General features: G+C 29.8%; 1 protein-coding gene across 2 annotated transcripts; it reads left to right on the plus strand.

Moving 5' to 3' along the window:
• The first annotated feature begins 7,499 nt into the window (after nucleotides 1-7,499).
• Nucleotides 7,500-11,966, plus strand: anchor (integral membrane protein GPR155 homolog anchor). Of its 2 annotated transcripts, XM_018520566.1 has the most exons (12): nucleotides 7,500-7,681; nucleotides 8,016-8,161; nucleotides 8,254-8,375; nucleotides 8,547-8,836; nucleotides 8,921-9,732; nucleotides 9,841-9,905; nucleotides 9,991-10,137; nucleotides 10,223-10,362; nucleotides 10,809-10,974; nucleotides 11,062-11,221; nucleotides 11,291-11,477; nucleotides 11,565-11,966. In XM_018520566.1, the coding sequence occupies exons 2-12, from the start codon at nucleotides 8,159-8,161 to the stop codon at nucleotides 11,876-11,878; spliced, it is 2,406 nt and encodes an 801-aa protein (XP_018376068.1). In that variant the 5' UTR covers nucleotides 7,500-7,681; nucleotides 8,016-8,158; the 3' UTR covers nucleotides 11,879-11,966. The 2 variants fall into 2 exon arrangements, with proteins under 2 accessions (XP_018376068.1, XP_018376067.1); XM_018520565.1 differs by lacking the exon at nucleotides 7,500-7,681 and having other exon boundaries at nucleotides 7,891-8,161.
• The last annotated feature ends 2,139 nt before the right edge of the window (nucleotides 11,967-14,105 follow it).

Raw genomic sequence — 14,105 nt, forward strand, 5'->3', positions numbered from 1 at the left:
TTGCAAGGCGATCGCTGATAGGGGAAACGACGGCAACGTTATTTATAGCTTTGTGAATTCTGAAATCCTTTATTTGAATGTCAGTACTTCTTTCTGCGTGATCGATTTATTTCGCGATACTAACAATCTTGCTAGATCAATGAGGCCCTGGTGACATCGCCAACCTTCTCCAGAAGAAACGCAGGCCACGTCTACATTAAAATACGACTATTGTCCATGTGATTATTATATGACCCGATTAGAATTTACGGCGCAGTAACGCTATTCACACATGAGAATTGGATACAGACCAATCGCCCGCATTCTCCGCATATTCTCTCTGCGTAGAATATTATATCCTATTTCCCGTATTATTACGGCGTATTTCTGCCTATTAGCGTTTTCGAATCAAAACGGAAATGTCCCTTTGCAATATTGCGCAAGAGCATCTCCGAAGTACTTACGGCTAATTTAGTGTATAGTGTGCGCGCGCCACGTCATCGACAAATTTAATACGTTATTTAACTTTAGCTAGCAGCGAACGCGTTGTTATTATCGTACTACGTTTGTTGACTCTTATATCTTACATAATATACAGATATGTATATACACACATGTATACACACGCATGCGAACACATATATATATATTTTTTACACGTACAGATAATATATAATAGACATAAATATACATATATAATATATAAAACGTAATATGTATATATAAAATTATTAGGTCATTAAATATGAATATCCGATTTTTGTATTACTATTAATAGCAATCGTAACTTCGTTAAAAATAAACGAAATTAAAAAAAAAGCTTCAAAGTTTAAAATGTCTACTTTCGAAAGATCACTATGTTTTTTGAGTTTCTATGAGTTTGATAATTTTTATATATAGAAAACTATGAGATGGTTAAAATGGGAATTTTTTGTTACTTTTTGGGCTTGTCACGTGCTTAAAAAATTTGAGAAAATTTTCGACATGAAAGCTTAATTTTTCTATAAAATTGTTTTTTGAAATTATTCCTAAGATTTGTTGTTACTGAGTTATTATAAATTAAATAAAAAGAGCATTTTGACCTTAATTGCTCATAATTCAGTTAAAAATCATCATATCGTAATTGAAAAAAAAAATAGATTCAAAGCTGGAACTTTGCTCTATCGAATAGTATAATTATCAATTTTTTAAAAATATGTAGACGTTTCGTATCAATAATAATACAAAAAACGGACAGTTCATACTTTAATGACCTAATATATGCACACATTTTATATATATATATATATATATGAAATTTCTCTTGAATGTATATAATCAACATCTAACTTGCTAAACTAAAGTACACGGTAAGAAACATATTTGTGTTGAAAACGGTCCATTTAAGTTTTTGTCAAAATTTTTGTGTTAAATTTCTAATATATTCAAGTGTTAATTTAACATAATATGATTATGTTATTTAAATATAAATAGTTTGTGCTAAATTGATATCCAACATTCTTAATATCAAAATAACATAATTTTTAAATAAACAAATAACAAAAATAATATATTTTAAGACGTAAATTCTAAGATAAATAAAATATGTGTTAATTTAACATATTATAAATGTTAATTTTACTGAAAAAAGTATGTTTCCATGATTTGTTTACAAATTGTTAGTATTACCTTTTTGTGTTTATTTTTTAAAATAATATATTTGCGTTATATATCTTCCAACATATTCATTTTGTGTTAAATTAACATACATTTGAATGGATCGTTTGGGACACATTATAGAATATGTTTAATTTAACACAAGTTTTCCAACGGTGTATTATTTATTATAAATGTATAGATGTGTGCATACATACACAAATATATAGACACACATATTGAACCCATTTTTCTGATTATGCCTTGATAACAAGTAAATGTCTAAATCGAAAATTCGCATTAAAATTAAAGCATCCATAATTTCGCGCATACAAAGCACGAATTATATAATATCTATATAACGATACAAAATTGATTATAAACGACCGGTGTTTATTATTATCTTGGAACAATTAATCCGTCGCGAATGATTGATAAAGCAGTTCTTTGTACCGAAATTATGACTCACGCTCTAGTCACAAGTGATGTAAGTTGCACGATATTTATCATTCATTTCAGACACACACACGTATACACTATACACACTACACACGTACACACACGTGCATTAATTCATTATCGCGATGATTTTCATAAATGTACAAAACAAAACTCTTGCGTTGATCCCCTCCATTCGATCCCGCCTGGTAATTTCAGCTTAAAATACTCCCAGATCATATATCAACATAATATATAGTTATACGAGAAATACTGCAGAGGGTGTTTTGCGTTTTGAGGCTCCAAGAGCATTCTAAATATTGGGAACGAAAGCTGAAAGCAGAAAAGAGTATTACAGTTTTGAAAACGTCGTGTAATGGAACTGATCTTTTTTTAAATAAGCAGAAATCTTTCTCACATAATTCGTTCTTTACGATCAATTTTATTGACTATAGACTGTCGATGTAAATAAAACTTTATAGACTGCATGGTGGAAAAATTCTCATATTTCATAATATTTTTAGAAAAGAACTTGTCACATTTTAAATTTATGACGATTTCTGAAAAATATCTCTCTCTCTTAAATTTCTTCAAATTTTAACAGTTTTCTTAGGAAATTACAGAATGAAAAATCTCAAAATATTTCAAACTCACATGTATAAAACTTCTAGAAAAGATGTAGATATTCTCAGAATTTCTAAAAAGTGTTTTAATTATTACAAAGAAATTTGAGATATTTTCTAAAAAGTTATAAAATCGCATGCAGGAATTCAAAGAAATTATGAAATTTATATATGTATATAGAAATTTTGAAAAATCATGCGAAGAATTTTAAGAAAAATTTCTACCGGGTGTAATATTATATTAGCTATATAGACAATCATATACAGCGAGAGCAAAAAGTATTCGTACAAGGAAATTTTTTATAAAAGTTTTATTTGTAGAAAATAAACATTAATTAACAATTTTATACAATGAATACATTATGTTCTTACATTAACAAACGAGTTTCGCAATGTATTCTTGATTTTAGAAGCTAAATTTCTCGTCTGTACGAATACTTTTTGAGCACTCACACAATACAATTTTTTATTTTCGCTTATTTTTCAGATGATATATTTTCTATAATTAATACACATCTTTTTAGTATATATAATTTTAAGAAACATATAGTTTATTTTATTCTTTATAAATAAATTGTTAATTACACATCAAGAAACGATCGTCAATTAAACGTTGAATCGACGTCAAATTGGTGTTGAAATCATCGTATCGATATTGATTCAACATCAATTCAATGACTTATTTCTCGCTGGATAATATTTACTTTTTAAAAATAAAGTTTTTTAAAAAAAATATTTGTTCTGTACTTTTTGCACTTACTATATATATAATTAAGCTTCTTTGCGAATGTAGCTTCTTCTCCTCGCCTTATCGGCAAAGATAGAATGCGACTATGCAGCACTTATCTGAAGTAATCATTCGAGAGATTCGCCTTCCCAGAAAGAATTTATAATAACAAAACAAAAAATATTCTTGACGTACTTACTTTTATCGAAATCTCATGTAGAATAAAATAAAATAATATTAAGCTTAGATCAATAATTCCTATTCTCCTCCCTCGAGTTAAACAAGATTGATTTATTGTCTTGAGACAAGAATAACACATATAAATTCAAGTTTACCTGACACTAATTTTCTATTCACTATTTATATTATGTTGTATGTTAATATTTCAATTTAGATAATGTATTGACATAAAATTTGACAAACTCGCATTTGAATCTTATTTTCAATGGTTCATTTCTTAACGTAATGTAATTTGACGATGCACTTTATTTATTGCTTTGTATAAGATTTATTATATTCCTAATGGATACAAGGCATATAGTTTCAATACTGTAACTTTATATTATAGTATTAGTACTCTAGGTCTCACTTTAGGCAAAAAATTTGTAATCTTTTAGTTAGAGAACCGTTAGGCCAAAAATTTGTAACTTTATATTTAGAGTAATTTTAAATTGTGAAGATTGGTTATATTGATACGACTGTTTATTATATAGCTAATCTGGTAATTGGATAAAGAAGAATGGACAGGATTATCACGGAACATGATATTAGAGGTTTAGTTATGAATACTAGGCTAGCGTTTGAAATATGATACTGATAAGGACTAAAATGTAATGGTCGAAACGTTTATTATTTAATTGATTTGATTTGTTTAATTCGCACGTAAATAAATTGTGCATCCGAACAACAGATGTTGGCTTGAATGGCTTGTTTTTTATTATTACTATTGATTGATTCTTTCGAGCCTTTTTTGAGATAGTTGTTAATTCAAGTTTATATATTCTTTAGAATAAATCTTTGTCCGAAGTTATAACGCACGATGATGGCGTCATTTGACATAAAACCGATGTTTAAAATCATTTTATATTAGATTAAAAAATTTTTCATTTAAGAGTCAAATATTTTTCTGTTAATAGTAAATATAATTGTCTCTATATCAATTCTATTTTATGATAGATAAAAAATAATAATATATTGAATCCGGAAATATATTTTATGGATGCATGTATATGTTCCATTGGAAAAAAGTGGATGTAAGCCGACGATGTACGGTTTCAACGATCAGCAGGATACCTTGTGTGCCAAGGAATTTGTACGCTATCGCAATTATACGTCCGTCTGCTTACGTAAGCACGAATAAGCACGTGTCGACGTGATTGAAGGAATGCGTGTGTAAGAGGTGCTCGCGAGCAAATTATATGGCTCAAGGAAAAAGTTGTATTAAAAAAAAAGGGACAGCGCGCTGCGGAACTGCAAAATTGCGACGCAATTTCACTGCACTCTGTCGAGTGGAAATCGCGTGCGAGCGCGATATAGTATTCTCTCTACGTATTTGACTGTGCGTAAATGATAATGATTTTTCAAACTCTTTGCTTTTATGACACAAGATACCATCTGTTGGTTTACATCCGCAGAATACGCTCGCAAAAAATTTTAAGTGGTAGAGACGATAACGATAAAGCCAAGATATGCGCTGATGGTTAAATGTCTTTTCATGGCTAACTTTACTTAGAAAACTATAAATCCAACTAAGCGTGTGTACAGACATATTACGCATTAAAATTATAATCTGTATCACTACGTTGCTCAAAGTGCGTCTAATCTAATCTGTAGTAGATTAGTTTTATGATGTTTTAAACGACTATAAGTTATTTTTATGCTTAGACATTTATAAGATATTTACTGTCTCAGACATTTAGATATTTGTGTATAAATCGTTTTAGTATAGGAATTACGTCAGCAATAACTTGCTTACGATTGTTGATATATATGCTTTCTTTTGCGCTGTTCTTGTTATCTTTACGTTTACTATAACGAAAAACAAGAAGGCAATAATATACACATGTATTATTGCCTTCTTATTTTCACTAATTATGCATAAAAAACAGAGTAAAGTCACGGCTTAACAAGATATCGAGAGTCAATGATAAGTGATGAAATAATTTTTATTTTTAAGTATTTTGATAACAATATCAAAATAAGAATCTATACAACAGGTTCGCAATATCTTTGATCTTCTCGCATTAACTGAAACTTCTCTGGCAAAAAAATTGTTATAAAAAAGTGCAGAAAACCTACATAAATTGAGGCAGAATCTTGGAATTCTTAGTTTTTTATAGATATTCGTAGTGGAATGTAAAGTTGCGTTGTTCGTTTCGTGATACGTTGTAAAAGATACGAAGAAATGTTTCGTAAAAACTCATTATACAACATCAAAAGATGTAAGTATGTAGAAAGGACGGATTTCTTAGTTTTTCAAACAAGCAAGTCTCTTTACGTCCTACTACGAATATCTACGAAAAACTAAGAATTTCTAAGATCTTGTCTCAATCTATATAGTTTTTTGTAAAAATTTTTCCACTAGGATTGGCGGAAATACGATCTAAAGATACAATCGATTTCGCAATTATGTTCGAAAACTCTGGAAAAGCAAGATGCCATTTTATCGATCGCTTTACACAATCTACGGAAAATCATATCAACGACCGAGCTAACTGCGCATAACAAAATCTAACGGGCTTCTTCAATCATACGCCTACAATAAATCAGTTATTTCGAGCAATAGTTCATGCTTGATATTTTAGGAGATAAATGGAACATCACTTTTATAGCATATATTTAATGTTAAATATTTATTTTTAATGAATGCTTTAAATAATAAATTAATTAAATATATATTAAGAAAAACCAAGTGAGAACACAAAAATGTAAGTGCTAAGCAAATATATTTTAGTAACCCAGCGAGAAATGATAATAAAATTGACATCGAATCGATGTCGATTCGATGTTGAAATCATCAAATCGACATCGAATAGACATCGATTTCAGTGTCATTTTCACTGGATAAGCGGTAAAACAAATTAAAACAAAAATAAATAGAAATAAATGTAAAAGAAACGGCGTTTCGACTCCCGATCGGATCATTATCAATGTTAGACGTGTAAAAACTTTCAATAAATTAATAGTATAAACATATTTGAAATAGCAACGGCCTATAACTAAAAATTACAAACTACGAAAATAAAAACTTTTTTAATTGTACTTATTTAATTGTATCTATTTTTAAAATTTATAATAAAAAAGCCTGTACGGCTAATACATTTCTTTGTCATTTAATCGCTTTACGTATAGGTATTACTGTTTTAATATATTCCTACGTAGTATAGCAGTACCTGCAAAGCACTCAGAAAATACAAATAGTATAAAGTGCTCTTTGAGCGCTTTGCAAACGCGCCGCTACTGTGCTACGTGGGTTTAAATATTATCTCGTTTTATTTAAATACACATACTCAGAATTTTCAAGTCTGTTCTTTTCGGCTGGACTTCTTACACGGTTTACCCTTCCTCTTTTTCTCTTCACGTCGGAGAAAAAAAGAGAAAAAGTGTATGGTGCGTAAAGAAGTTCAGTTAAAAAGAAACAGATCTATTATGTTAATACTTATATTCTCTTGTTACTTTCCAGTGAGAAATGAAATCGACATCGAATCGACGTCAATTCGACGTCAAAATCATCAAATCGACTTTTCAGAGGACTTTTCGACTCAGTTTAGTCCGCTCTACATAAAAGTGCTCGGCAAAAAATTGCGAGACACCCTGTATATATAGTTAAAAATGCATGACTAATGATAAGAGAAAGAGAACAAAACGGAATATAAATAACTTTGAAGAGCATGTATTTTTCTTCGCGCTCGCAGAATAAAATAAAATAATGACATTTCGAAGATGATCGATCTGATCTCGTACCTGGGCGCGTGATCGTTTCGCGAGAGTCACGTGACAGCGCGGGACCAATCGCCGCGCATTTTGCGCATTTACTGTGGTTATCAATATTCGCGACTGCGCGGAATCACCTGGTTTGCGTGACGTGACTTCGCGCTTGTCGTGAATGGCCTACTGGACTTTGTTCCTGTGGTTGCGGTGGTTGCGGTTTGATAAAGATCTGTTCGTTGTTATAAGATATAGACAGCTAGATATCACGGAATTTTCCTATTCTTTGTCAAGTTCAGGACGGAAATATGCACTTTGATTAATCGATTTTTTTAATTCAGTGATATTTCAAGTAATAATTGTGCGCCGAGTGTCGATTCATGATTTTTAACATCTGTTCGAATTACAGAGGACTTGGATCGGCGATCATCGTTGATAATAATTTATTATCTCTTTTCTGTCGATATGAAGCATTTTCCGACCTTACGTAAATTATGTATACTTTGAGAGTGTGTTTTTTAATGTGCATATCAAAAAGATATACATATGTAAAATATTATTTCACTTTTAATCTTTCTTGCTTCATCAATGTTGCTGATAAAGTCTATTAGAATGTAAATCGGACAAATGTGAAAGGATTTTGGAATCGTGTGCAAGAAGTTGAGAAACACTATTTGTGCTTGCAGGTCTTATATTTTTGAAATATACATATTCTTTATTTATGGAGATATGAAGACAATATCATACAAGTTTATTACACAAAGGGATCAGTTTTATGACACTAATAAATCATTAAGGAGATGATAATATTTTTCATCTAGTAGAAAAAATGGTATATATATTACTGTTTAATTGTTTATTATTGTTAATTATGTTGATATGTGTAAGGCTTAATTATATATCTTGTATTTTTTTCTGATTTAGATTAATGAAGAAAGTGTTGTATCGACATCATTAAGCACAAATCAATATGTGGAGACAGTGGATGGCCCAGCTGATAACTTATATCTTGCACTGATACAATGCTTTGGCATTATACTATGCGGGTAAGGATGCATTTAAATACTAATTACTAAACTGTCTGATAAGCAAGCTTTATTAAAGTTTGTATATGCACTGAATTTTTCTGAAATTGTGCACTATTACTCTTGGACTTCTCTATATGATGAATTTAAGTAAAGATTATATATTTTATGATATATATGTTTATGTTGCAGATATATAGCGGGAAGATTTGGTATGATAACAAAAATCGGAGCAAATGGTCTGAATACTTTTGTCGGCACCTTTGCTTTGCCATCTTTAATTTTTTTGTCTCTAGCAAAGCTCCACTTCACACTAATTAATTGGAAATTTCTTCTTGCTGTATTGCTTGCCAAGAGTTGTGTCTTTATTACTGTGCTTGTGGTTTCATTAGTAATTCAAAAGCCATCAAATCCTGGACGTGCTGCACTTTTTGCAATATTCACCACTCAAAGCAATGATTTTGCTATTGGATACCCAATGAGTAAGAAGAGAGAATAGATTTCTGTACAATTCCAAAATATTTCATATTATCCAATGTGTTTCACATTAGATATTGTCCTTTCAGTTTACGCTCTCTATGGAAGAACGCATCCAGAATATGCTGCTTATTTATATCTGATGGCTCCCATATCATTGGCAATTTTAAATCCAATTGGTTTTGTACTACTGGAGATAAACAAGCGACGTATGGAGGAGCACACAAATTGTAAAGACATGGTTTATTCGATTGTGAAGGGTGTCGTACTGAATCCCGTGCTTTTCATGACAGTCTTGGGCATTATAGGAAATTTTATCTTTAATCATAACGTACCGCGCTTGCTTGCCACAATTCTCGAGGTGTTCGGTAATGCTTTTTCCGCTAGCGCATTGTTCCTCCTCGGTATAATGATGGTAGGAAAGATACACAAATTAAAAGGTACAGCGCTAGTTATACCAGGTATATTGATCTCGGTGAAGCTGCTAGTATTGCCTCTAGTCATAAGAGAGTCTATTATTCTCTTGAACGCTGGTGATAATGTCACGGAAACGAGAAATTTGAGCACATACGGCTTCCTGTATGGTACTATCCCGACAGCGCCTGCTCTATTTATTTTTACTTTACGATACAATATCGAGATTGACTTAATTGCATCAGCTATGGTAGCTTGTACGTTTCTCTCTGCTCCACTTATGTTTGTATCAGCTAAAGTGATCAATGCAGTTTCTGCTGGAATTACACCAGCTAGTTATGCACAGCAACTTAATAACTTTTCCTTTGATATAAGCGTTGTATCAGCAGCAGCTTGTATATGGCTGTTGATATGCTTTCTTGGATTTGGACGGAAAAGATATAATAAAGTCACTCACCGATGCACTTTGTGCATCGTAATTGCACAGGTACATATAGGCGACAATTATTAAATATATTTTTTTACATATTTAGTTTTTATAAACATATATTTCTATACGTTATACATTTTTGTACAAAATATTTTCTATTTTCAGCTTGCAATAGCAATAGGTGTGATAATATGGTCAAAACTTGACTCGGATAGTAATCAGACATTATGGTAATTATAAAACTTTTTAAATAATTATTTGGTAATATACGGTTTTATCAAATATAATTTTATCAATCATTCTTGTTAATTACAGGTACATCCAATTTATTTTAATAACTACTGGTGTATATGCAAGTAGAATATGGACAGCTGCAATTGCAGCAACATTACTATTCCTGAGTTCACGCTCATTATCTTTTGTTGAAAATCTACAAAAATGGTTTTATCCTTTTGGATGGGGGTACGACTATATTATTATAGTTTATTTTAATTTAAATTACTTATAATATTTTTATTTACTATATAATATATATATTAATTTATAGAGTACCACTTCTAATTGTGACATTAATATGCGTTACTGTTAGATTAAATCCGTCTGATCTTGATTTTAAAAATCCTAATTTTCAATTAGGTAGGACTCAAGCCGCTATATCTTCATTCATATTAATATTTTGCTTTATAGGTATGTTACAAGAAATATACATATATGTTTTATATTATATTTTTAATGAAAATTTTGAAAGTATTTATATTTGTCAAATTACTATATTCAAATTATAATATTACATAATTGTGCAGATAATCGTATTTAAAATCTTATATGATAAACATCTCAGTGACCGGACATGTATATAGTATATATTTCCGGATACATGTATATAGTATACTATTTCCGGATACACAAAATTTATTATTAATCTCAAACGTTTTTTTTATTACAATATTATAATTGTATTTAAAGATTACAATTAAATTACAATATTACATTTTAAAAAAACATTTGAAATTAATAATAATTTAAGTAAATATAAAGTTTTGTGTAAATGTCTGGACATAGGTATGTATATGTCCGGTTACTAGGACGTTTACTTTATATAAACCTTATAATAATCATTTTTCTGTACATAGTGACATTAGGTTGTTTGATCTTACAACAAAGATATCAAAGAAGGCACAATACCATGTCATATGGACATCTAAGGAACGATGTACAAAATTCTACAACCGAAAATAATGAAAGAATCATAGTAGATGTGGAAGATTTAGTGTCTCCATTAATTAATTCAACATCTATGTAAGTTAACTCGCAAGTTAACTCCAAGTAAGGGGGTATGTAACTATAAAGAAATTTATAAATTAATGTTGATATAAAAACTTTTAGAATTAGTTGTGAATTTCAAAATGGTTGTTCGAATGAAGCATGCAGAGCTAATGAAGATGGAGATGGCTGTGAGGAAGAAAATGAAACGAATGCAGATGATGATCCTCAGATTTTGCGACATGCGGTTTTTTTAATTCTGTTGTTATGTTCCATGTTTATAGTACGTAAATTATTATTTTCTTTACTTGGACATTATCAAGATTGTAAAACTAATTTTGATATATTATAGGGCTTATCGATATCCGTGGGAACATTAATAATGGAACAGTTAACTGGCATTTATGCCGAGCTTTCATTCTTAGATGTGACTTTGAACTTTGGACAATCACTAATAGCGTTCGCAATTTTTGGATTAGATCCTCGTTTGGGTAAATTAGGATGTTGGCTTCGAAAAATGTGCAGAAAATGGCAATCTGGTACAGTACTTTTATAATATGTATATTTCACATATTATTGATTGATTTTATACATATACGTTCAATAATACATTGTAATTTTGATAGGAAAAGAATTACAACTTCCTTGTGAGGAAGCTCTCAGTTCAGAAGTAAAAGAGATTCGAGAACAATTTAGTCGATGTCATTTAGATGCCTGTCGAGCACGCATATCTATGTGCCGTAGGCGATTATTGAGGGTCTACAGAGGAGTCTTTTCGGGAACAGATTTGGTCAACTGGTTGCTCGAAGTTGGCATTGTTGATAATCGAGAAGATGCTGTGCGTTATGGTCGCTGTTTGTTGGAGAGTAGGGTTCTGCAACATGTTGATGGTACACATCATTTCTATGACCAGAATCTTCTGTATACGTTTAACGCATAGTTCAATTTTCGAAAGATCTGATCAAATTTTTTCCGATAGATAATTCTATTCGATTTCATATTTTAAATAATGAATATTTGAGTGACAAAACAAGAAAGATTATAATGAAAATTATAATGACAATTTATAGAATATAATCAAATCTCTGCGTTTCTTATTCATTTGGTTTGTGCAATCTATTCTTGGTTTTCAAATTCGCTCGTTTTTTTATTTAATATTCTTCGGTTGATTTAATTTATTTTCTTGATTTTATTGTTTTTTTTGTTTGTTTCCTTTTTTATTTTTATTTTTAGCCTTTTTAATGCCTTTTTTTGTATGAATTTGTATTTGATTTATAAAGAGGAAGGAAAGGAGAAGACTGTCTGGTAGCGAATCTAACTATATTCTCCTTTTTTTTTATAATCAGTAATTCTAATTCGCTTGATGTATTTACATTTTCTCGAGACGTCATCGTTCTACCCGCTACATCATACATTATATGGAAAGCAATTTGATTTAAATTTTAAATATATTTCCATATTTTAATATATACAAAATAGAAATTTATAAAATCAAGTCCATGTGTATCTATAACTTCTTTTTTTTTTATTGAATTTGTTTTAACAAATTGCATAACTTTTATTTATGAAGTGTCCATAATTTTACTGTAATATTTGTAGCGCTCTTACCATGTTAACATTATTTTATTCTGACACCACTATATTGGTTATCTATAGTTACATTTTTTTGAAATATTTCAATCTTTTTCTTCTCATCTTTCTTCGTGTTTTTCCTTTTACTTTCACATTGTCAGTATTTTACTCGATCTTGTTTTATTTTCAACTTGTACTATTACATATCACAGCATGATTCTATTTTATCTTATTATCTTTTATCAATAAACAAAATAATACTAATTGACACATACAAAAATTAATATTTATTGAAATAGACTACTTATAGCATGGGTTAATACTTTAACCGTATTGTAATCATGTTTTTTTTTTCGGTTAGAGGTTTGATTATATATTACGTTCTAAATATAATTTATAATTTTTCAAAAGTGAGCACACAAATTAATTGGTCAACTAAATTTTAATTATTGTATAGTTTTATGTTAGTATGGTTATATTTGTGATGCCACATTTATACAATGATGATTACATTAATAGAAAATATCCCTTGATTTATCTCTGTGAGAAATATTTTATCGATGAAAATAGCATCTTGAATATTTATATTAATAAAACGCGATAAATTTACATATTCCACAATATGTAGTGACATATTCCTACTATTTTTTATTAAAGAGCAGCATTAGTATTAGAGGTAAAGTTTACTATTTTACTGTGAATGTTTAAAATGAGTAAAGGCTATGTTTAGTACGACATATTGCATTCTCATTATATAGTTTAACAATTGAAGCATTGTTTCAATATTAAAAAAAGCTATTTTTATAAAGATCTTAATTATTTATTATACATTTAATTAAGCATGTGATAAAGTAGAGTCCAATTGAAACTTTTGCTGAAACTGAACCGAAATACTTGGCTACATGTCAATTTCAACTGAAACCGAAACCACAAAAAATTAAAAAATAGGAATCTCATAAAAGCCATATGTATAGACATGCCCATATATCATACACTTTTTCTTCTTAAATATCATAATTTATTGAAACAATAATTAAATATCGACCAAAATCGAAAACCGAAATTTCGGTTATGTGTTAATTTTGGCCAAAGAATATAAGTACTTCTTCTTCGGTTGCGTTCGGAAACGTCGCTCGGATGCCTCCGATGCCTCGGATTCATCATCTGTCCTTGTTTAACATTTAATATCATCTGAGCGACGTTTCCGAATGCAGCCTTCATAAACATCATAATTTAATTATTGAAACAATAATTATAATAGTATAAATTGACAGAGTAATGAAGAGCCAACCGCAGGACTTGTTGCGTAACTTAATTTATATATTCTGATAATAATTACATAAAGTTTTTATTCAAAGCTAATCTCATAAATTCAAACTCTTGACATATTTCAGCTACTTGTTCGAGCCTTTATCAGAAATACAATAAATCTAGTTGCATGTACGACTTTATCTTTTCAAAATAGACCGTTTTTTGATAAATTATGTTTCCAGAATTATAGCTGCTCACATGACGGTTGGAAGACCATGTGGAGAATTTGGTTAAGCTGACAAATATGTAGTCAATAGAAACAATAATTATACATATCAAAATTA

This window comes from Trachymyrmex cornetzi, unplaced genomic scaffold (genome assembly GCF_001594075.2).
Source record: "Trachymyrmex cornetzi isolate Tcor2-1 unplaced genomic scaffold, Tcor1.1 scaffold92, whole genome shotgun sequence".
Classification (NCBI taxonomy): domain Eukaryota; kingdom Metazoa; phylum Arthropoda; class Insecta; order Hymenoptera; family Formicidae; genus Trachymyrmex; species Trachymyrmex cornetzi.